This window comes from Alosa alosa, chromosome 22 (genome assembly GCF_017589495.1).
Source record: "Alosa alosa isolate M-15738 ecotype Scorff River chromosome 22, AALO_Geno_1.1, whole genome shotgun sequence".
Lineage (NCBI taxonomy): Eukaryota > Metazoa > Chordata > Actinopteri > Clupeiformes > Clupeidae > Alosa > Alosa alosa.
The window spans coordinates 12,118,264-12,143,243 of NC_063210.1; the positions used below are offsets into that span (position 1 = coordinate 12,118,264).

A 24,980-nucleotide genomic window follows, 5' to 3' on the forward strand; every position below is an offset into this window, starting at 1 on the left:
AACAAGTGAAAACAAGTGAACGTTGTGAAAAGACCTTGAGGGAACGTCATATATCAAAGGTCCTCAAAACGTTCCCTGGACATCCTGGACGTCCCCAAATAATGTCCCCCTAATGTCATCTCCCAGAGGAGACTCAGAGGAAGCAGAAGAAGCAGCAGGAGAGGGAGCGAGGGGCAGAGGAGAGCCCTACAGCCCTGCAGCGCTCCAAGACCTTCGTCAACTCGCTGTTCCGTGGCGTGCGCCGCAGAGACACCTCCAGGGGGCGCTCCAAGTCCCCCGCAGGTAAGAGCAGGCCAGAGGGGACCAGAGGAAAAGCCTCTTGCTGCAACCTGTGTTGGAATTTTAACCCAGTCCACATCCGAGGCGGCCATGTTTGCTTACAGATCGAAATCCTGAGGTCTGTTTGTGTGACAGTCAGGAAGACTTCAGACTTTCTGAAGTCGGACATTTACACCTCTGGTCTTATGGGTGTATGTGTTTGTTTGTTAACATGTGTGTGTCTCTGTGTGTGGTGGTGTGTTGAAGATCATCATTCTGTACCCGCCGTGGGTTTATGTTGACGGTCACAAAGCTGCTTGTCAGCTGTTTGTGTGTGTGTGTGTATAGGTAAAGAGAAGGCTGGGCGTCGTGTCCCCGACGCTGATGCCCTGGCTGCGTTGGCGGCGGTGGAAGACATGTCCTGGAGACTGCTGGGAGAGGATGAAGTGGCTGCCATCATGACACTCTGTGGGAGAGTGAGTACGGCAAGACATAGGGTCCAAACAGGGCGAGCGAAACACCCCGCATTCATTCTATAAAATATATGTCCTCAGAAGTACTTATTATGAGTCATTCTGCTACTAGAAGTGTATAAAACTAATTACAGTTTCTGTTTTGCATGTAAGACTGTAGTGTAGTATGCCATCACTCGCCACCTTTTTTGTGTTTATTTACTTGTTTGTTTGTGTGGTGTGTTTGTTCTGCAGTATCTGACAGATGGTATTGTGGAAAATCTAGTACGCCATCTGCTGGCCATCCTCGACCGGCCAGAGAAGCTGCTCTTACTGCGGGAGGTCAGGTAAGCTCTCAGGTCATGTGTAAGAGGTCAAGAGAGAGACACCTCTGCTGACGTATAAGGTGCATCCCTCTATTTGTATTTACGGCCTCTCCCCGCGTTCCTCGGTTCTTCAGCTTGTGCCCCGGAAATCGTTCAAAGCTCAACGTCATCGATAATTCCAGCATACAAAGATCTTTTCTTGGTCTATCTACTCATTTATTGTCACTAATGAATCGCTACGGACTTGTTTGATACCGAAAGTTGACAGACGTGGGAGGGAACTTTTCACCTGGACAGCTTGGACTAATGATCGCACAATAGCGACTGACAACGCTTCCGTATAGGATGCTTTTGTGTTTCCTCCCGTATTGCTTCTTTCTCCTCAGTCCTCTCTCCTCGTTCTCACCTCATCTGGTTGCAATTGGGCAAATGAGACTTGATGACATCAAGCTTTGAATGGTTTCAGGGCCACAAGCTGGAGGATCGAGGAACGAGGAAAGAGGCCACATGCAGATAGAGGGATGAGATGCACCTTACGCACACCTGCAGCTTCCTGCACACTCGCTAGTCTGTTCCGTTGTGTGTTTTCCGAATGCTAAGAAGAAACATTGCCTCGTCTTTGAAAGATTTGACTCCACAGGGCTCAGTTCTGCCAAGCCATAGTGTCATAGAAGAGGGGAGTGCTTCCCTCCTAAAAAGAAGACTGAATCACAGCACCATAGTTATCTGACCCTTCTGTAAAGGTGTATTTAGTACTGGCTCCTATGTGAGGGAGGACAAGGAGGAGACTTACCCTCATCAGCATTTACATAGATTGATTGTTTGTTTGTTTGGTGTGATTGTGACCAGACTACTGATCCCCGTGGCCGAACTGGAGCTGTTCAACAGTCTGGTGGAGCCCTTTGAGCAGGAGGCCTACGACATCCTCAAATGCCGCTCAAGTGAGTAGCTACATAGAATAGTAAAATTAAGTAAGTAAAATTTATTTATACAGCGCTTTTCACAGACATGGTCACAAAGTGCTTTACAATGTGCATAGACAATAAGCATAGTCAAATAGTAGAACCCGACCCAAGCCCGACGCAGATGATGTCTCAGTCATTCCCATGCTAGTGATTAAACGTTCATGTTTGTGGATAGCCTGTATTTAGCCTGTTAAACAGAACAAACAACAAATGGAATTCTTATTGTCTAAAAGAATCAGATGAGCCTGCACGCATGCAGGTCACACACAGCGCACATTAAAGGGAAACTTGGCAGGGTTAGCTATATTTCCCCCTCTGCTGGAGAAATTGTGCATTATTCTATTTCAAACTTTGGAAAAAGGTAACGCTAAAGCACATGGATTTGTTTACAAGCTAGCGAAACGGTTAGTATAAGTTTGGCAGAACAATGTGGATGTTACAAGGTAAGAAACACGAACGAGTTTCTTGTTTCTCACTTCTCTTTCCGGGACGGTAGTCTCGTCTGTTGCAAGGTTGGTTTTCCGGCTGGGGATGCTAGGGGCAGTGGGGAAAGTCACCATTTTCACCGGAACATTTAACCATCCAAATGATTTCTAAATGGGTTTATTACATTGAAATAGTTGCCAAGTTCCCCTTTAACACAAGAGGCCCAAGCAAGCATAGCCTATTGAATTTTAGTCTTGAATTTTAGTCTTACCAAGTCTTGTAATGAATTGCAACAGTCTTTAAAACTACAGTCCTTCTGTCACTGATCCATATGCATTTTATTTTATTCTCAAAAAACAAATGCATCATCTGAAGCAGACCCGTTGGTTACCCAACATAATAAGTTATTTTACTGCAAATGTAAAGTGTCCAGTGCATATCGCCCCCATGTGTCTGAACCTGAACCGAACCCGTCGGGCCCCGTCAGGCCCCGTCGGGCTCGGGTCGAGTAGCCACACCCTAGCCTGGTGGTCACTCACAGTAATTGCCTCCTCTGCTCCTCTTCCTTTCCTCTTCTCTCTTCTCTCTTCTCTCTTTCTCCACTCCTTCTCCTCCTCCTCCTTTTTCCTCTCCTCTTCCTCCTCTCTTCTTTCCCATGTCCCTCTGCAGCGCGGTCCCCTCCTCTGCGCTCTCCACAGTGTGGCCGGACTCCACGGCGCCAGCTCATTACGCCTGTTCCAGGTCAGAATGCCTCTCCTGCTGACCCACACCACAGTTACACTGATTCATATACACACACTTCTGTGCAAACTAACTACGGTGACTAACTATCCAACCATTTATCCAACCATCCACCTTGTCTTTTTGCATTGTACCCATTACAGAATGTTGGTGTAGGTTTGACCATACTTTTGTCCCCCTGCCCAGATTTCGTGGTGGCTTATATACAGCAACATAAAGTTACTTTGATAAGTTTCACCATTGTGACACCCCCCACCCCCCTCTTCAAATCGTTTGAACCTCTACGTATAGTTATGTTCAGATGTTTAGCAGTTGTTTCCTTTGTCTCTCCAACCCAACCCAGATTTTCATGGTGGATTTGAGCTGCAACGGGCAGAGGATGTGGAGCGAGAAAACCAGCTGATGGAGGAGCTCCATCGTCTAAAACTCTCTCGGGCCCAGGAGTCGCCAGATCTCCCCCACACCACCAGAGCCTTCACCCCCCTCCTGGACGTCCCCCTGGACCTCTATTATGCCTCGGCCCCCACTGTCCGCATCCGAGCCAACCCCACGCTCCCAAACTGGCTGCTGGCCGAGAGCACCAACACCACCTACCCCCGCCTGCTGGAGAATGGCTCGGTCCAGTCCATCTACAGTGATGGGGAGAAGGGTCATACTAACATTGAGAGGGGGAGGATGCCATTCAGGAGCGGGGGAAAGGACAGGATCAAAGAGGAGAGCGAGAGAGAAGAGGAAGATGAGGATGAGGATGTGCCAGTGTTTACAGTGGGGAGTGCGCCCAAGTATAAAAGGCCACCGCTCTCACAGGTGTTCAGGGTTCAGGAGAGCTCGGATTCGGACTCGATGGCGCCCCCTGTGGTTTCGGTGGGAGAGAGGCAGCTAAATGGGCAGGGACAGAACAGTGCAGCGGTGTGTGAACAGGACTACGAGTTCACCACGGTTTGCATCTCCAAGACCAAGCAATCTTTAGGTGAGAAGATCTTTTTATCCTCACAAATCCCAAGTGATTTTAGACTAGAGCAAATAAGCATCAATTAATTGTCCAGTATTTTCATCTCAGATCCAGGTCTAGTCAGTACAAAGCAAAAAAACTATTAGGGCCATCAGGGTACCTGCTATATGGGCTGATGTTTGGCTACAAAGTCCCATGTGATTTTTTGTCAGAAGCACACAAGATCTGCACATACAGTATCTTGTTTAGGATATAAGTTATATAGTTAAGATATATTTGCAGTACCCTTAAAGACCAACAGATGTCAGTAAAGTCTAATGTAAAGTTTGTTGCAGTGGCTGCATTGTGATCATTCTAAGAAGTGAGGGAAGTTAGTATATGCGTTTATAAAAGCGTAAGGTTAAAGTTGTGTTAATTTCCGTATCTAACGTCCATAGCTGCACTGATTAAAAATAAGTCCAGTTACCAGTTCTCGTTTCAGACCTGCTAATGAGTTTGAGCAGACTTAATAAGGACTGTGGTTTTACACAGGGTCATGTATTCTAGATCTAGATAGCATATAAACTAGTATAATATATACCATAATATATACAATATAAATATATAGTCCCGGACCTCAATAAGTGCTATAGTAGTGAGCATGATGGACCAGCGCCTGACAATCGGTGGTTGACCAACTTTAATTCCCGAATCCACTGTTGCGAGTTCACATGGCGTCAGATAAAAGTGTCTTTTTAATACCAGTTACCTTTACCATCAGTCACCTTTAGTTTAATAAAGCTCCCCTACCCTGGCCATATGGGGTTGTGGTTTTGTGTGATGCTGTAGGAATCAGTATTTCTGGCGGTGTGGAGTCCAAGGTGCAGCCGGTGGTGAAGATCGAGAAGATTTTCCCAGGAGGAGCAGCCTCCACCAGTGAAGTCCTCAGGGTGAGAGCTCTCTCTCTCTCTCTCTCTCTCTCTCTCTCTCTCTCTCTCTCTCTCTCTCTCTCTCTCTCTCTCTCTCTTTCTCTCACTCACACACACACATTCTCTCACTCACAGACACACACACACACACACTCACTGAGGTAAATAACTCTACTCTAAGGTAAAACACACACACACACACACACACACACAGCCCAGTAGTGGGGATATCGCCATTTGACCATAATTCACTCTCCTTATCATGACCTAACCCCTCAGATATCCAGAGGTCATGAGAAGGTATGAAGGTATGAGACCAATAACACACACAAACACACTCAAAGCTTCACACATTCAGATGGATGCTGAGATACACACATAAATAGGTGAATCCACAAAGCATACACACACACACATACAGACATCACCTTCCACCAAGTTTCTTGAAAATTGGGTCAGTAGTTTTAGCATAATCCTGCCCACAGACAAAAGACAAACTGCAGTTTAGGTATTCACAGATGGATGGATGGGGAAACATAAACAGAGAGAGAGAGAGAGAGAGAGAGAGAGAGATACAGCAAGACACATGAAGCAAATGCACAGAATCAGGCAAAATCACAGACATGAAAAATAGATACAAATGCACACACAACACAGGGTCAAAATCTGTCCTGTCCCTGTCATATGCCCCTCAAAATAGATATTCTTTGTTATCTTATTTAACAGGACGGCGTCCCAGATTCAGCAGTCAGAAATATCCCACAGTAATTACTGTGTCCCTTCACTAACAACCTTCAATAGCTCTGGACACAGCCTCATATTTAGAAAATAAATCACCTTAGTCACTTCTAACCTCCAATACCTCTCTGGACACAGCCTCACTTTTAGAAAATAAATCCTCTTAGTTACTAACAACCTTCAATACACGTCCTCCTCAAGTTGGAAAATAAATCACCTCTATCACACGCTCCTAAGGGTTAACCATAACCTTAACTCACAGGTTAAAGGTAGACTGGAAACTGAAAAAAGAAATCACCCCTGTCACTCATTCCCTTTACTAACTCACACAAAGCTTGGCTGGACAAACTCAGTCACTAACACATACAAAGGTTGGCCACACACTGCTTTCTGTCCAAAACTGGATGCTGGTTCCTACACTATCTTCCTTTAAAGGAACATGCAAACGTTTTGGGAAATAACCTTATTTGTTGTGTACGTCAAGAGTTAGATAAGAGGATACATACCCCTCTCTGTATGTGCAGTAACCCAGTCTAGCCATTAGCTTAGCTTAGCATAATTCACTGGATGTGGGTTACACCAATTGGCTTATAGCAGAGACTTTCTAATGAAGACACAGCACTCAAAAAATCCTCCATATAAATGGATGGGGTTAGTTTGTAACGCCCATATGCTAGTTGTCTACACATATCCCACCCCTTCCTCAGCAAAACATCGACATGTGAATACATTGAGCCAATCATGTGGTGTGTTGTGAGTACATTGAGCCAGTCGTGTGGTGTGTTGTGAAGACATTGTGCCAATCATGTGTTTTTATCTCGAAGCTGTGTGTGAACTGGACTACGAGTTCACCACGGTTTGCATCTCCAAGACCAAGCAATCTGGTGTCTTGAAGCCTTGCGCACGCGCATTTCTGCCGAAATAGATGCCCGATAAGTCCCCAAAAAGCGAGATGAATTTGCATACCAAATACTGCTGATTTACTTAGGTGTTTGATCTAGGCTTGTTTGATGAAAAGTGAAAAGTGCTACCCAGTGAAAAAGTGCTAAATGTTTTCATGGTTTTCATGGTCTGAGACTGAAAACATTTTACACTTTTTCAAGTAGGAACTACTGCACCCGCCCAGCCTCAGTTTTTGGGCATGACTCCCAATTGACTCTGGCATATACTTTGTCATTAACTCTGCACAGTAGTCTGCACAGTGCTCTCTCTCTCTGAAAATGGCTGCTGGAGCCTCCGTCACAAACTCCCACATATTTAGACCTGCTAACCAGTCACTAGCACAAAGGTAGTCTGAACACTGGCTCATGGCTCAACTCACACACACTTGGACGGAACACTGATGGTGACTAATGTAATGGGCTTCACATTGCTTCCTGTCAGATGATAAATAACCACCAGGCAGGAAATGGTCACTTTGATAAATATTTTGAAAATATCCGGATCCTTCAATAATCCCTCTGATGGATGACTGGACATTGATGGCTAGCCTGAGAGAGTTGTCTCATTATGCGGTAGTTGTGCGTGACCAACTGAGGTTGATTGTGGTTATGCCAGAGCTGTCTCATGTGCACCTACGCTGAACAACTGCACACACAATGCCTTGGAAGATGTTTGCTGTAATTCCGGATTCGGTAAGAGTTTAATGTACCAATTTAAGTTTAATTTAACCCCTCGAGAACGCCTCTTAGAAATGACATGAACTGACATGGTCCAGACCAATTCTCAAGTGACAAATACACAACAGAGGAATACAGAGCCACAAGAGCATAGATCAGACAGCGTTTGCTTTCCAAATAAGTTTTTTATCAAGCATTTGACTTTCATCAAGTAACCAAGTCAGTAACTCATACAATTCAACCTACAAGCTGTTTCATTCAAATGTCATTCATGAGTCAACTCTACGGAAAATGACTGTGTTTAAAAATATCTTTGTCACATCACATTTCTGATGTGCACTTCTGACCCTGCACTGTAATGAGAAAGCGAGGGGAGAGGCAGAGGAGTTATTTAGCAGTAGGTGTGTGAGTGTGAGTGTGTGTGTGACTGCGAGAGAGAAAGGTCATAGAGAGTTATTTACTGTGTGTGTGTGTGTGTGAGAGAGAGAGAGAGCGAGAGAAAGGTCATAGAGATGGAGAGGAGTTTTGTGGGAGGTGTGTGTGTGTTCTTGCATGAGATATTAGTGTTATTGGCCCGTTTGTGTGTTTGTGTGTGTGTGTAAGGAGAGAGAGTAAAAAAGAAAAAAGAGGCCATGTACAGTAAATGGAGAAGAGTTTTTTCGAGGGAGGTGTATGTATGTACATGCATTAGTAATTGGAGTTATTTACCTCTCTGTGTTTGTGTGTACTGCTCTCACACCCCTCCCTGCCTTCCCTCCAGGCTGGCTATTAGCTAGTGTCAGTGTGTGTATGGTTGTGCGCTCGTCTACATGTATGTGTGTGTGTGGGTGCGCGCTCGTATATGTGTGTGTGTGCTTGTGTACGCGCTCCTGTATGTGTATATGTGTGTGTGTATGCGCGCTTGTGTATGCGCTTCTGTATGTATGTGTGTGCGTGTACGTAGTACTGCTCTCACACCCCTCCCTGCCTCCCCTCCAGGCTGGCTATGAGCTGGTGTCGGTGGACGGCGTGTCCCTGGCCGGGGTGACCCATCAGCAGGCAGTGGACATCATCCGCCAGGCCTTCAGCCACAAGGCCAAGGACCCCATGGAGCTCATGGTCAAAGTCCCCAAGGGTCCCTGAGCCGCAGCCTGGGACAGGCACACACACACCACCCACCCGCTGGGCTCTCCACCCACCTGGACCAGCAGGCTGACGGGCCAGACCAGAACAGACCGCAGACCGTAGTAGGGGACTCTGGCAGTAGGAGCTAAATGGAGGAAGGCCCCACAGGGAAACAGTACCATTGGCTGGCTAGCAAATGGCAGGTTGGCCCTCTAGAAACAGAGAGAGGGAGAGAGAGATTTGGAGAAACTGAGATAAGCATTTTCCAATATCTCAAAGGCAGTGAATATGGATCTGAAGACGTTGTAGCTCCTTTGTTGACTATGTTGTGTATGGTGAAGATGGTGCAGCTGTGTGGGACTGCAGTGCACACGGAGCTTTAGGGGTTCGGAGACCAGAGGCTACTGAAAGCTACTGACGAGGGGGGATACTACTTTTTTGTATCTGTCAGTACATCATGTGAACTTGCCAGGATAATGGATTCAGTGTGAAAAATAACTAAGTAATATTAAGGAAAAAGGTTCAAAGTTGGAGAATCGCTCGTAGGACTGTGCTTAAGCATTCCTACAATGGCAAACACAGTGCTCTTTTTTTACACGCAGAAGCCATTTTAAATGCAGTATGCACATATTAGCCTAATGCCATTCTTTCTCTTCACACAGGTCAAAGGTGAGAGAGGGAGGAGGGGAGAGAAAGTTACAAAACATTATATTCCTGCACGTATTATCCATGCGTCTGCATGTTTTGATTAAAATGAACTTTGCAGTCGTAGTTGTATTTATGCCATGTTTTTTCTTTTTTTATTAAACAAAAATTTGGTTGGTAGAAGAAATTTACAACATGAAAAATATACATTATAATGACTTCGTACAAATACTGTGAATAGAAAATTATAATATAAAGCCATGAATCACATTCACGCGCAAAAGAATTAAACAAAAACAACGGGGGGGAAAAAACAACAAACAAAAAACAGATCCTTAGAACAGTAGCTGTGACAATGCCTTGGTCTATTCACAGTGACTACCCTATCTCTATGTACAATATTCATTAAAGAAATCTAGTATATTTTCATAAACATTTATTTATATATTTACTTTTTCATAAGGTGTAAATATACACATTCTCATTGTCATTAGCAACAGAAGAGATAGCCATAAGACGTTCCCATGCTAACAGTCATTAGGGAACAGAAACAAGTCTTGGTTGCTTTGGGGTCAAAACGGACCAACTTAAAGATGACTAAAACAGGTATATCTAATTCCTGAAATCATTTAAAAAGAACAGTTCAACAAATTATACCTTTTCCAAAATGAGAAAATAACGATTAACACATGCAATACGCATGTTTGAGAGGACGCCATTTCTCGTCTAAGTCGACAAAAAAAAATTCCCGAAATCAAGTCTTATTTCTGTTTAACAACTTGCTGCTTTGGTGACAGAGGAACACTACTAAAAGCTTAGCTAGTAGACTGTCATCCATAAACGGAACATTATTTGCCTATCATCATACAGTATATCAAACCAAAGGATACAGAGCAGTGTTATTCATGCCCATGTCATCCTTTCCCAAGGCAGAGAATACGTTTTCATTGTTAGCAAGGCATCACACTTTTCATTGGTAAGTTAATGGTCTTCACAACCGGACTGTATGCAGGAAGACTTTGCTGAATGCTTGGTAATGCACTGTGACATAGGCATCTCTCTATCATCAGGAGGACCTTCATTTAAATAAAAAAAAGAAAATCCTTGGCGATCAAAAAAAGCTTTAACCACTCATACATTGCATGTTTGTTTTTCTTCACTATGTGCGTGTTTCTGTGTGGGGAAAAACTTTGTGCAGTTGTATGTGAGACACTAACAGCTAATGTTTATGAGCATACAGCTGTTAAACCTCGGAAACACCACTAGGCCTAGTCCTAGACTAACTGCCGCCGTCTCTGTAAAGTACTGTTACTATTAGTGTGTAGTCCTAAACCTGGTTGGTCTATGACTGTGAAACTAGTTCAAAAAGTAGTAAAGTGCAGAGGATTGTGTAGCTATTTATGGCAAACCAAAACTGAGCTCCCTTGCAGCATTTGTTTCAGGCAAATAACAGTTCCAAAATGGCTACCATGCCATTGGTCCTTTTCTGCATTCCTGATGCTACACCTCATAGTAGTTAGACCCTGTTGGTCAACAGGACAGAACCAGACGACTACGAGAGGGGGTGGTGAGTGAGTGTGTGAAAGAAAGTGAGACAGAACCTGTGTATGTTTATGTTTGTGTGTGTGTGTGTGTGTGTGTGTATGTGTGTGCGTGGGGAACAGAGTAAAGTGATGCAACCTCTAGAGAAAGTAGTGTTAAGGAGTTCGCAGGAAGACAAAGTCAGATAAGACCGCTGCGGCGTTCAAATCTCAGTCGCCGTGACGTCATCAAAGTTGATCTCGTTGCCGCTGCCCCCGTCATCCTCGTCGTCCAGCTCGCGCGACTCCAGCTCCATGTGGAGGTCGCGCAGGGCGCCCTCTAGCTGTCGGTTGCGGCGGTACATCTGCACGTAGTTCTGCTGTAGCTGCTTCTGGTAGCGGATGACCTTCTCCTTCTCCTCCTCCCAGCTGCGCCGCTCCTCCTCGAAGGCCGACACCTGCTTCGCCTGCCGCTGGCGCTCGGACACGAGCTCTTCGCGCAGGCACTCGCTCTCCTGCTGCTGATGCCACGCCTCCCCAGAGGCCCCAGCTACTGCCCCTGCTGCCACTGCATTTAAACAAAACAGCAATCAGTTAGTGCTGCAACTTTCCAACACAAATCAACAACATGCAATATTATTGATGTCATAATTCTTTGACAATGTATGTGACGTAATGATGTGATACATATTCTTGTGTTTCTTTCGTTTAGAGTGTGAGCCACATTACTATGTTACACATTTACCACATTATCACACTTATGTGACTACGGGATTCCCCAATTTGTGGGGTCTGTTTGAGTCTAATTCAACATGGGAAAGAAACAACATTTCCATCTCCATAATTTCTATAGCCTTGCAAAATTATCGACCAATGTCTGCTTCCCTTAGAACCAGAGAAATATAGCCATCATGAAACATCCAGTGAGTTATCATCTATAAAGGTATGGGGCAATTTTTGGAGCAATGTTGCTTCCCTGTTTATTGCAGTTTGGGCACATTCCTACAGATATTAGACATTTTCTTTCAAACTATAATTATCAGTTGGCAAACTGTCATGATCATGTAATCAACACGTAGAACCGGTTATCCGCCTGAAGTCCTTCTCACCTCCTGCCGCTCGTCGCGCCTCCTCCTCGGCCTCCTGCTGCGCCTCCTTGAGGGAGGCCAGCTCCTCATCGAGCCGCGCCACTTTCTGCCGGAGCAGCTCGGCCTCACTCTTGCGCCGCTGCAGCTCGTTCTCGCACACCTCCAGCTCCAGCTGCCGCGTGCGGGCCGACGCCAGCGCCTCCTGGAGCTGCACCTGGCCGGCCTCGCGGTCCGCCCGTGTCTCCCGCAGCTGCCCGCGCAGGGTCATCACCTCGCCCACGCGCTGGGCCAGCTCTGCCTGCAGGTCCTTCAGCTGCTGCTTCAGCAGAGAGATCTCCCCCGACTTCTGACATACCTACAGGTGCAGAGGTGAAGAGGACAGAGGGGTTCAACATTTTCTCACACACCTACAGGTACAGAGGCAGCTGGTACCTGTAGGTGAGGTTGATAAACACCTTTCCAGAGGTTGATAAACACCTTTCTAGAGGTTGATAAAAAACCTTTCTATTGAACCAATAGTATCACAGTATCACTGCCCCTTAAAAAACATGATCGAGGGGCACTGCCCATGGGTTCGAGTCCAACCAGTAACTTCCCGATCCAGCCCCTTCTCTCCCCCACACTTCTTTCCTCTCTTCTCCTTCCTATCGAATTAAAAGCATGATCACATGAGACTTTTAGGTCCACATGTGCTACATCCTCTGATTAAAAGGAGCCAGACAGACCATATACCATGAAGTCCCTACCTCTGCTTCATATTTTAACAGCACACAATCTTCATTTTTGTTATGACCAGGAGGCACTGTTAGAGGTCATAAAGTGAGTGAGTGGAGAAACGAGCAGGATGGAGAGAATGAGTGCAGAAAAAGACGGGTACAAAGAGTTTGATAGCAGACAGAGATACCGCCACCAGAGACACAAAGACATACACACACACACACTATCCATCATCCATAAACAGCCCAGAGGCTTGGGGGTGTGTAGCTAGCTACCCAGATACTATCTGTGGCGCGAGTCTGGCCTGGCCCTGGCTCTGATGTGGCCCAGATCCGGCTATCTGGGTGAGGCCAAGATATCAAACAGGGCCCAGGAAGTAATTTGCACGGGTAATAGTGGAAATCTGGGCCAAGGATTGCATGAGGTTTGTGCCTTAAGCAGAGCAGCCTGCTTTTCAGGATTCCTTCCCACAGAGAGAATGGAAGAGAGAAAGAGAATGATCTCGTTATCTGGTTATACAACACAGAATTCCTGGTGTGCAGTCGCTCCGCCGCACTGTAAACATTCCTAGCCTTTAATTACACCGACGCATCACAGTCAGCGCTAATCCATCATCTACAGGTAGAACTGTTTATATGAAGACGTATTAGCCCTGCCTTAAAGGAACACGACAACTTTTTGGAAAATAACCTCATTTGTTGTCTACACCAGAGTTAGAGAAGAGGATACATGCCCCCCTCTTCTCTGTTTGACACTGTTGGCCTAGCTTAGCATAATTCACTATAAGTGGGCTGTTCCAGTTAGCCTATAGCTAGCCTAACGGGAGAGTACATGGCTAAGAGACAAGCCTGGGTAAGTTAACTCATAGTAAGTGGTAAAACTTTTGGCTTTGTTTTTCTAAGTGTATGAAACAATTAGGAAGTTTTCCTCTGGTAAAACCAAATACTTCAAATACACCTCAAGGTATCTCAGTCGACACTAGCCCATAGTCTACAGGTAGAAGTGTTTATATAAAGACACACTTTGTAGTTATCAGTGTCCTAGTTTCCTGCAGAGGGCACAGCCGCCGCAGGGGTGTGACGCACGCATATGTGTGTGTGAGTGTCGCGTCAACTGTGGGTAAAAAACAGCCTCTTTCACCTGTCAACATCTGTACTGGGCGAATAGAGAGCAAACAACCTGTCTGCCATGGAATGTGGACTAATAAACTCAAAAGTGTTGTGAATGCACCTTGTACCAAAGAATGCACCTTGATAAACTCCTCTCTCTGTACAGCTTCTACATCTGCTAAAACATCTAAAAGCACCAGAAGCAGCTATAACTTCTTTAAGATTGAGCCTGAAAGAAACAAAACACACTACAGAACTAAAACAGAAGAAATACCAATGCCTTTCTAAGGTTAGATTTCATTCAAGTAAGAGTGACATTAGCCACATTTTTTTCCAAGTTAACTTTGCCTTTCTGCTTGCATACGGTGTGTATGTGGGTTTTACAAAAAGACACTGTGCGTACACTGTAGTGGTGAAGGAACACAAGCTCTATTTTGTGTGCAGGTACATCTGTGTCAAACATTTGGAGAGCGTACTACAGTCCTGAGTTGCGTAAACTGTATGAATACTAAAGATGGCGCCATTCACATTCCAGATGGTGCCATAAATTCACATTCAAAATACTGACAAACTACATGGTAAGGCAGCATTAAACATAAGCATTCCCATGTCTCCTCAAGCATTCCCATCACCTGGCCTTGGCATGGCTACAACAGACTTTAATTTGACCTTCAACCTTTGGTCCCTCGTGTACTCCCCTCCCGGGGCTTAAAGCAAGAAAATATCTGACACAGCCTGGCTCACACCAACATTCCAGCACAGCGCCTGAGAACTTCAAGCCCTGTCCTCCTCCTGCTCACCTCAGGGAGGAGGTCCAGCATGAAAAACAAGTGCTCCAAGACACGCTCCTTTCACAATAAACTGCTTTGTTTTTCCATTTGACCTTTGACCTCCCCCTCACCTCCCACTTGGTCTCTTCGAGACGCGGCCCCAGCTGGGTCTTCTCCCGCTCGTATTTGGCGCAGCGCTCCTCCAGTTGCTCCCGCTCCTGCAGGAGGTGCCCGAAGTCCTCCTGCAGCTTCTTCTTCTCCGTCTGCAGCTGGAAGACCTGCAGCTGCAGCAGCTGCTGGGAGCGCTGGGCCTTCTGCGAGGCCTGCTGCATGCGCGACGCGCAGCTCTGGCGCAGCTCCTCCATCTCCAGCTCACAGCGCTTCTGCTTCTCCTCATACACCTGCAGGGGGGCAGCAAAATCGGCGAGACACATCAGTCAGGATTTTGGAGGGTGCTCACTTCTGCCCACGTTGTCACAAAACAAGCCAATTAGGTGCAACATTACTGGTGGACACAAATATTATCTATGTGGGTTGTTGGATGAGCTGGCAATTTTCTGTTAGGAATTTTTGATATATAGCACAAATACGTCTGTGCTAGAGAAATAACTAAATGGTAAAACATTTAATTATATTTCTACGTTTTCCTTGATCATATAAGAAATTTATTTTGATCATAAATTGGCATGTGTTGGGGTAGATGTTGTGGTGGTGTCCGACCTGGCATATGGCCACCTCGTTCTCGTCCAGGTTTTCCCGGAGCTCCTGCAGCTCCAGGTCTCTTTCCCTCAGCTTGTCCTCCAGGTCCCTGACCAGCTGCTCGTACGCCTCGGCCTGGGAAGGCGACCGGCCACAGGAGCCACAATCCGTTAGGGGCACCCCCTCACCTCCTCCGCCACCACCGCCACTACGCACCCCCATGCCCGTCAGGGAGCCCGTGCTCTTGCTGGACGAGGAGCGGCCGCTGTCCGAGCTCGTGTGGCCGTGGCTTATGGGGGGTGGGGGTGGCGGCGGTGGCATCGATGTCAGCTTGACTGGGTCGGACATGGGTGCCCCGGAGACGTCGCTTTGACCAGGGCTGTAGGCGCCACCACCACCGGCGCTGTTGTAGGTGGGGAGGCTTGAAAGCGAGTTCCGCCCGGAGTCGGACAGCGAGAGGGAGCACGACTGGCTCATGAGGCCGTTCCGGCTGCCGCTGTAGGAGCTGCGCCGCTCCGAACAAACTGCAGAGGGCGCCAGCTCGCTCGGGCCTGGTGCTAGAAGGTTCAGGTTGCCCTGGCTGTTCGAGAGAGCGCCCCCTAGCCTTGGGGAGAGGTACTGCATGTTGCTGCGGCTCTTGGGCACAACGGGTTTAAAGGCAGTGGGTCTGATGATGGCCTTCTCAATGTTCTGGGACCAAAAGAAAAATAAAAAAAAATCAGATGAAAACAACCTTACAGCAACAAATTAAAAGTGTCTAGAAAAATCTGGAATTTGGCTTTATAATACAAAGAAAGAATAATAAAAATGTACAAACAAATCATGAATGAAGGCATTTTTTAATTAATGAACAAGGTATGCAGTTATTTAAAAGTAACACCTTGAGTTAAAGTACTATTCCTAATCGATTCCTACAAAGGTCCCTCAACTTCACCCAAACAGACACAACTAAATGCGCCCTCTCACCCTTTCTAGTTTCCCAGACACGGGTACGAGTCGAGGAGGAGCTCCGTCACTCCCGCTCCTGGCCGGCCTCCCCATCACTTCCTCCATGTCACTTCCTGGGCTGGGCGGTGCGGGCGCAACGTGCCTCTCCTCCCAGTCCTCGCCGGGGAAGTCGTCGCTCAGGTAAGTCCGGTGCCGATGCGTCTGTCCCGCCGCCACCAGCGGCTGCCTCTTCCCGGCCGCGCCACTGCTCACACCCAGTAGAGGCTCATGGGTAATGTCCTGAGGGTGGTAGCGTCCTGTGGCGGTGTGCGTGGGTCGACGGTGCCGGACGCTGACCCCAGTGACCTCGGGCCCGGGGCGGGAGGGGAAGGCGGTGCGGCTAGCGATGAGGCTGCTGACGGAGCCCATAGTAGTGCCGTTGGTGTCAGGTGGAGGGGGCGAGGGGGCAGTCACGGGGCGGCGGTCACTGGGTGCAGCAGGCGGGGACTGCACCAGCGCCATGACGATGGCTCAACGGGGCCTCCACAAGCTCTACGGGAAGGACAGGAGATAAGTCAGAATAAAAACAAACAAATAAATACCCCCAAATAAACAATCAGTGGACTGCAGAACAGGCATGGGTGGTACAGTCATGGTGCCTTAGGAGACTTCCCCTCACACTGCCACACCCAACACACACACAAAGTTAACACTAATTGCTTAATTGTTGTGGTTCAATGTTTGGCACTGGCAGCTTTTCTTGATTGGTATTCATCATGTGCATAAAAATTTCCCCCTCAAATCCATTTGCATATGCAACAAAGTTACCAGTTAGGGTGCCTTACCCTTGACCTGCGTGTTCACCCCCTATGGGGTCCATCTCAATGAGGACATGGCCACAGCTAGGCCCCACTCTACAACACCTCATTAGCCAACTCAGGCCAACAAATGTTTTTCAAGAACTTTTTATGGTACGCATGAACATTCTTCCTCTCCTTCTCTCACATTCTCAGTCACACACACACACACACGGACTGATAAATGGGGGCTTGTTAAGGCTAAACTAAACTAAACTTGCTCCTTTTTTGGGACAGAACAGTGGCCTGAAAAAGATCAGAGCTGACCCAGATGTATAAAATTATGGTGGTTTTTTACGGTGAGTGAGTAATCATAACTGCAGTTTGTTGAAAGCCCTCTGTATATCTGTCTACCCACGAAGCATTTTTAGCATTCAGCCAGTGTTATACCCAGTAAGATGGCCATTGTGTGGCAATAAGTCTGTAGAGACCATGTAAACACTGTTCTGTTGGCTTTAGGAGGGTTTTTTTTTTTCACTTATAGAAGTTTCTTCTATAAACTCCATTGATCATCAGAAATGACAAACACAACTGTCAGCTAATTGATGGCGTCTGGTTTTGGCAAAACTATGGAGAACTTATGCTCTCAACACTGCTCTCAAAGTGATGACATCACTTAGCGTGGGCCACTAAATCCTGCCTGCTACAAGGGCTGAAAGGTGTTATAACAGTAAATAATGGCAGCCTGCATACTGCTCCGGTGACAAGTTTCTGTTTCTGTTGTGGTACTCAGACTTTAAGGGATGACATCATCAGCAAGCAGCTGTTCCTTCTGCTGAGTCACTTTCATGATGTCACAATGGCAGGTGTTCTAAATCCACCAGACACTGTTCCAACATGTTTGTGATGTAACAAAGTTCCAAATTGCAGGTGTGCAGGTGTGCACCAGAGCCATGTAGGTAGAGAGATGGCTCTCTACATGGCTCTGGTCCGCACAAAATGAACACCTTGGTGACCATGTCACAGCTTCTGTTTTTATTTGTTTGTTGTGATTTGTTCACTAGACAACAACTGACTGATGTTACCGGCCATTATGATGCAGATGTTCTAGAATCAGTGGCTCTAGTCAGAGGAGGTATCTAAGTTACATCTCAGCTATCTCCATCATGAACATTAGCATAGGGTGGGAAAACAGATGGTAACAGATCAGATAACTGATAAATCAAATCAGGCCATTAAAATGCACATACAGGTTAAAAAGGAGGGTTCAGAAGCTTTCTCTCCCTCACACACATACACACTCACACACACACACACACAATGTTGGCCTGCATAGAGCAAAAGCTTAAGCATCTCAATCAGCCACCTAATTTATACCAGGCAGACTGGCACCAACAGAGCTTGGCGCACACGCACACGCACACACACACACACACACACACACACACACACACACACACACCACCGAGAGACACACACATATGCTGTATTTGTTGGTGCCAAGCCTCACCATGCCAAGAGAGGTGCTGTCCTCAAAATTATGTCATTAATCCCACTTTAATTAGCACAGAGTAATGAGCCAATGACCCAATCTCAGATGCTGCCAAAATAAAGAGAAGCTATAAAAATACAGTCTACTATGGACTAGGTCCACTCACACACACACACACACACAAAAACAAAGCTCTAACATGAACACATTTCAGAGAGAGCTTAAATAAGACTGGCAGAGGAGATTATCCACACCTTGATGAAATGTTACAGTATGAGTGTGTTTGTGATGTGTATGTACTTGTGTACATACATGTGAGAGTGTGTAGTGTGCAGGTTTACCTATAAACAACAAAGGTGTGTATGTGTGTCCATTAGGGGTGCATAATTATCACAATTGCAATCGCAATATGAACCAAAACAAGGAACATTACCTAATCGTAAAAGCTACAAATAATGATGCACAGTTAATTTGGTCACATTTATGACTTTTGTATTCATGTCATCCTCCTTGACTGTGCCACTTCTGATTGGTGAGCTTCACAGTCGGTCGGGGGGTGCTGTGCTTCTTACGCACTGGGCGTGCTCAACAATCAGGGGTGGCACAAATTAAAGAGACATTTGGAATATTTAACCGAATCAATTCTTTCACTTTCAAAAATCATATCGCAAATCCCAATCAGCCATATCTGTCAGAGTAAATCGCAATTACATGTAGATATTTTCCCCAAATCGTGCAGCCCTAGTGTCCATACAGTAGTACATGAGTGGGTGTGTGTATTTAGATGGGATCAGCCATACTGCATTTCCCATCAACACAAATGGATCTGGGAACGTGTTTAATCCACTTAAACATGTTTTAAGAATAACATGAGCATGACATGTCATTAAAACGACTGGCCCAATTTGCCCTTGCTTGATATTACAGGCATTAGTGCACGCTCACACACAGAGTTCCTGTTTTTCCTTTGTCTGAGTCAGGCTTTCAGCCTCCTCACTGGCATCCATTAGGAATCACTGGTCAGCACTCTCTGGGCATGCTGTGGCCACCAGCCAACTGTAAGTACCACAAGTAGACAATGGAAGCTTCAGACTCAATGGAAATTTCTGGAAACAAACACTCCTGAAAAAACCCGTTCCATTAGGAGCCTTTAGCATTTTTTTAAAGTGCACAATGACTCTAGTATACTCCAATTGACTGGGCAGTGAGATGCTCAGATGTCATTAGAATGTCCAACAACATGCTCTAAGAGCTGATGCAACAACCAAACTCAAACTCCCAAGTGCAGAAGTGCGTATAAATTTGCAAATATAGGCAAATGTTTGCGTACGTTTGCAAACGGATTTCTGTTTGCCTTGAGCTCTCGGTGAACGTTTGCAAACACTCGCAAACAGTTTGAGAAGGTCGCACTCCGCGAACATACAATGGAGCTGGCCGTCAGCTGAATGAAGTGTTACCATTGCAATGGAATGTTTACACCAAATCGATCAAATTTAACTGTTCAGAGAAAACATTCAAATTACGAGTTTCGTCGCACATTTCATGATATGTGAATCACAACAGTAAAGTAAAGTGACTGGGGTTGGTTTTTAGCAAACACTTTTATACAATGCAACACTGACTCACAACCACGTTACATTTTTACAAAACTTATTCCCAAAAGATTTAAAGGATTTTTAGATGTTCTAATGCTTACAATCCCAACACAGAACCCTTTAAAGGCCAAACGGGAACACCCAAAAAGGTTCTGAAAGGTCTCTAATAAAACATTTCATAAGATAGTTTTCAGTCAAGTGTCCGGGAGATTATCTAAACACAAGACCACAAGTCTTTCTCTGAGAGAGCCTGGCAAGCTCACTTCTCCCTGTCTGGCATTCAGTCCAGTTTGTGGAGGGGAGAATCCAGACAGGAATTCCAGTTTGTGGAGCGGAGAATCCAGACAGGAATTCCAGAGGACCTTCCATATTGTCTGTCAAGCGTGAGCTGATGGGATGGCAGGCAGAGGGGTATGTGCTCTCTGTGTGTGGGAAAGTTATGCGTTGTTATGTATGCGTGCGTGTTATGTGTGTGTGTGTGTGTGTGTGTGTGTGTGTGTGTGTGTGTGTGTGTGTGTGTAGCAGAGGTAATCAGTGATGGGTGGGGTTCACATACTCTTCCAGCGCCCTCCACATACACGCAAAAACAAAGGCTAAGTTACACACACACACACACACACACACACACACACACACACACACACACACACACACACACACACACACACACACACACACACACACACACACACACACACCTTGACAACCTCACTCTAGCTCCCCCATCACACACTCTCTCTCTCACGTGCACACACACACACCACAATGACATTACCTCACCTCTGCTCATAATTCACTCTGTGCTCTGATCCCATTCCAAGCCTGAATACCACCCCCTCGCTCTCCCTATTGGCATTTTGAATTTGAATGCATTTTTGGTGCAATCATAAATGTCAGAGAGTAGTCCATAAAAGAATGGTAAGGTAAGGTAACTTTAATGTCCCCGAGGGGCAATTGCTTTTAACAGCCAGCAGTACCAACAAATATGCCATACAACATCCTACAAGACATACACATCAAAACATTTAAGACACATACAGAATCGAGACAAATAACATTTAAGACATATACAGAGACAAATAAATAAACAAGGTAATCTTAAAAGTATAAAAAAAAAATAGTAATTTAAAACTAATATGGTGAATCTCTCTCTCTCTCTCTCTCTTTCGTGTTCTTCCTGTTTATACTGCTGAAGAGAGACTCACTCAGGATGTCTGCTTAGCCACTAATAAGCCTGAGAACCATTTCATGGGTCAAGGCCGTCTGGGACCAGCAGAACCATCTCCTGGGTAAAGGACGTCTGGGTCCAGCAAAACAATCTCCTGAGTCAAGGCCTTCTGGACCCAACAGAACCATCTCCTGGGTCAAGGTCAGATCCAGTTTGTCAGATCCATTATCCAGAGAGTTCCCAGCCACACACCAACAGAACACAGCAGGGAATACTCTAAAGCTTACAGCCAAAGTGATCCTGAATATACACTCACTCACACACATACACATACACACACGCAGGCACCACTCAAGGGATCCTGAGCACATACACATGCACACAGACACTCACAATGAAATGTCAAACCTAGGATCTCTCACACACACACACACACACACACTCACACAAGCACAATGTTTAACTCTAAAACTAAAGAGAACAGGTCCGTACCCAGCCATTCGGAGGCTGCACTGTTGCATCAGTGAGGTATTTCACAGGACAGCAGCAGCTAGCAGGAGCGCTAACCTTTCACAAGCGTGTCACACAATGTCAAGTGGTAGCTCATACCATAACACTGCCTCAAACAACAATGCTGTCTTTATCATGTGCCTAGTGCACACAGAGACTAGCAACCACAGGGAAACCACATGGCTATTTATGAGTCTCTAACTAAATACAGTAACAGTATATTAGCACTTTCTCTACACAGTTGGCCATTTCAGCTCACTGACACAACATTGTACACACACACACACACACACACACACACACACACACACACACACACACACACACACACACACACACACACACACAAAACCAGGTACAGGGAGGAGAAACGGCTAATTACCTGAAGCTGAACAGAATTTTTGTATCTACATGGGAGGAACAAAACAAACACTCTCAAGTGCTGTGTACACAGACAGACACAAACATGTTCACACAGTAAGCCCCTCTCATGTAAACTAACAGTAGTCAGTCACTGCTGTGCAGCAGGCATGTCGTCGTCACACAGCCCCCCTTTGAGAAGAGAGGAACTTTAACAGCAATGCAAAATCCCCACACACACACACACACACACACACACACACACACACATAAACAAACACACACACTACGCCAGCTGAAATACAACAGCAGACCATATCTAGTAGTCTGTGTCTATGTTTGTCATTAAGTAATGCCTTTTAGTAAATCTCTCACATGTAAGCTAACAGAAGTCGCCACACATCCCCACTTTGAAAGGAGAGTAATTTCTCTTGATGCAAAGTCATACACACACACACATTCACACTCCCTCTCACACACACACACACACAAACACACACAGTGAGAGTCAGAGAAGCAAACACGTTCACACACAGTAAATCCCGCATGTGTAAAGTAACAGTAGTCGTCACACAGTCCTGCTTTGAGAGGAGAACATTTGCATCGATGCTACACTAAATCCCCTCTTTGTGCAGGCGGTGGCTTCAGGGCCGCTAACGGCTAACAGTGACCATCACAGCACAGGGAGGCAGCGCTGGGGCTAAAAATACACCCTCCGGCAGCAGCACCAAGACAGCCTGGAGCACACCCAGCACAGACTGGCTCTGTGTCCCAGTCAGGTGGCCCCGAGCCTGGGCCCGACCACAGCAACACCTCCCTCCCTCATCCAGAGGAGAACTGGGGAGAAGGGGGAGAGACAACCAGAGGCAGCCAGGGAGAAAGCGTGGCTGGAAATCCCCCTCTTACACACACACACTCCCCCACTCACTCTCTCTGACACTTAACCCCCACATTTCTCTCCCGCATTCTCCTTTTTGTTCTGTCATTCTCTCTGTCTAGGTCTCATTCTCTTTCTGTTACTCTCTCTCTCTCTCTCTTTCTCTCTCTCTATCTTTCTATCTCTCTCTCCTATGTTCTATGCAACCCATCCATCATTCCCTTTTTCTGACTCTTATTCTTTTACTTTCCCAGCACACTTTCTACATGTCACTCTTTCTTCACCTCACTCCATTCAAAAGCTTGATTTGCATGCCTGCCATATTGCCAAAGCATGAAATGCAGTTTTTAATAACCCCGCGCCTGCTCTCTCTCACACACACACACACACACACACACACACACACACACACACACACACACACACACACACACACACACACACACACACACACACACACACACACACACACACACACACACACACACTCTACTTTAAGAGTATCTAAATATAGTGGAGCTGGTCAAGCAGTTCTGGTCCTCTGAGAGTGAAACTGGCACTTTTTTAATTGTCATTAGAACAGATTGGATCATTGAGCTTTTCCTCAAGGCCTCTTGGTCCCTCTCCATCACACACACGCGGGCACGCATGCACGCACACACACACAGGCACACAACACACACACACACACACACACAACACATACACACACACAGACGCACAAGACACGCACAACACACACAAACACACACACTTCTTCATATCTAAACCACTGTTGAGCATTCAAAGAAAGGGGGGAAAGGCATGCAAGAAAAAATAAAAAGGGTGGGTGGACTTTTCAAACCTTTCAAACTTGGAATCATGTACTTCTGAAAAGCAAACTTATCTAAGTGGTCTGGCAACAAATTGCAGTGCAGAACATGTAAGACTCTTACAACTCTAGCAAACTTTACAGTTTCTAGTTTCTCTATAAACTTTTACATCCCCCCCACACACACACACAGAAACAAGACAGTCCCCCACATGGCGAAGCTCACATACCCCTGCGTGACCCCGGCATAGTTGCTCCGCTGCGTTGGCCTCTCTTGTCCGTTTGTGTGTGTGCGTGTGTGTGCGTGTGTGTGTGTGCAGGCCGTGATCCCCTCTGCCTGATCGCACAACACCCCTTTCCTCTTCTCCTTTCTCTTCTCCTCTTCTTTGTGATCCCTTTGTCTGTCTGGGATCCCCTTATCCTGTATCCTGCACTCCTCCAACCAAAAACAGAGTGTTTGCTCCCTCGCTCGCTGGCACGTCTCTCTCTCTCTCTCTATCTCTCTCTGTGTGTGTGTATCCACTTCCCTTCCACAGCTTACCACTGGACTCACACACACACAGCGTGAATGAAAGACAAACTCCTCCCATCCCTCTCTTGTTACCGCCCTCTCCTCCTCTCCTCTCTCTCTATCTCCCTCTCTCTGCTTACCTCCTTCTCCTCTCTCTCTCTATCTCCCTCTCTCTCTGCTTACCTCCCTCTCCTCCTCTCCTCTCTCTCTCTATCTCCCTCTCTCTCTGCTTACCTCCCTCTCCAACCTTCCCTCTCTCTGTTCCACCCTCCTTGTTTCCCTAACCCCCCACCCCATTCCTCTCTTCTCTTCTTCTCACTGCACTCACCAGCCAAGCCCCCTAACTCTTTCCTAGTCAGTCCTCAAACACACACACACACACACACACACACATCAACTTCTTGGTGTTCATATGACACACAGTCTGGGCCTCCACATCATGGTGGACTGAGCTGACACACACACACACCGGCTGAAATAGGATACACCTTCAGCAGCCAGGTTACACAACACCAAAGGAATGTACCACAGGCCGTTAGTCATTGTTACACACGCACACACACACACACACACACACACACACACCTCTAGTCAACTGATCTAGCCAAAGCCACCATAGAGTCATCAAGTAACTGCCATATAACTTCACAAAACTAATAGCCATGCCTGGTAGTCTAGAATGTCTGTGGTAGTCATTAGTTAATGGCTCTGGCTGTGTGCAGCCAGACGACACATTAACTGAGAGAGCAACCTGGGTCACATCCATATAATCATATTAACAAACAAACACTGTTTGCAACTACAGTGTGTGTGTGTATGTGTATGTGTGTGTAGGCCTACCCATACTTCCTTTTTCCGAACATTCACACATAACACACACACACACACAGACACT

General features: G+C 46.2%; 2 protein-coding genes across 3 annotated transcripts in view; one reads left to right on the top strand and one right to left on the bottom strand.

The window, feature by feature from the left end:
• LOC125287130 (PDZ domain-containing protein 7-like) overlaps window positions 1-8,905 on the top strand; it is a 15,416-nt gene extending 6,511 nt beyond the window's left edge. The window contains exons 11-18 of the mRNA XM_048232665.1: window positions 127-282; window positions 607-734; window positions 966-1,057; window positions 1,886-1,977; window positions 3,097-3,168; window positions 3,512-4,138; window positions 4,949-5,049; window positions 8,364-8,905. Of these exons, the coding sequence (XP_048088622.1) occupies window positions 127-282; window positions 607-734; window positions 966-1,057; window positions 1,886-1,977; window positions 3,097-3,168; window positions 3,512-4,138; window positions 4,949-5,049; window positions 8,364-8,507 (1,412 nt within the window). The 3' untranslated portion in view covers window positions 8,508-8,905. The remainder of the gene's footprint in view (window positions 1-126; window positions 283-606; window positions 735-965; window positions 1,058-1,885; window positions 1,978-3,096; window positions 3,169-3,511; window positions 4,139-4,948; window positions 5,050-8,363) is intronic.
• A 1,613-nt stretch (window positions 8,906-10,518) lies between these two features.
• lzts2b (leucine zipper, putative tumor suppressor 2b) overlaps window positions 10,519-24,980 on the bottom strand; it is a 32,556-nt gene continuing 18,094 nt past the window's right edge. Inside the window, exons 1-6 of one of the 2 annotated variants that reach the window (XM_048232680.1) lie at window positions 23,805-24,127; window positions 16,004-16,516; window positions 15,059-15,727; window positions 14,470-14,739; window positions 11,764-12,097; window positions 10,519-11,222 (exon numbers count right to left, since the gene is read on the bottom strand). In XM_048232680.1, the coding sequence (XP_048088637.1) occupies window positions 10,879-11,222; window positions 11,764-12,097; window positions 14,470-14,739; window positions 15,059-15,727; window positions 16,004-16,486 (2,100 nt within the window). In that variant the 5' untranslated portion in view covers window positions 16,487-16,516; window positions 23,805-24,127 and the 3' untranslated portion in view covers window positions 10,519-10,878. Of the gene's footprint in view, window positions 11,223-11,763; window positions 12,098-14,469; window positions 14,740-15,058; window positions 15,728-16,003; window positions 16,517-23,804; window positions 24,128-24,980 lie in introns of those variants that run through there. The other variant, XM_048232679.1, reaches the window with a different exon arrangement.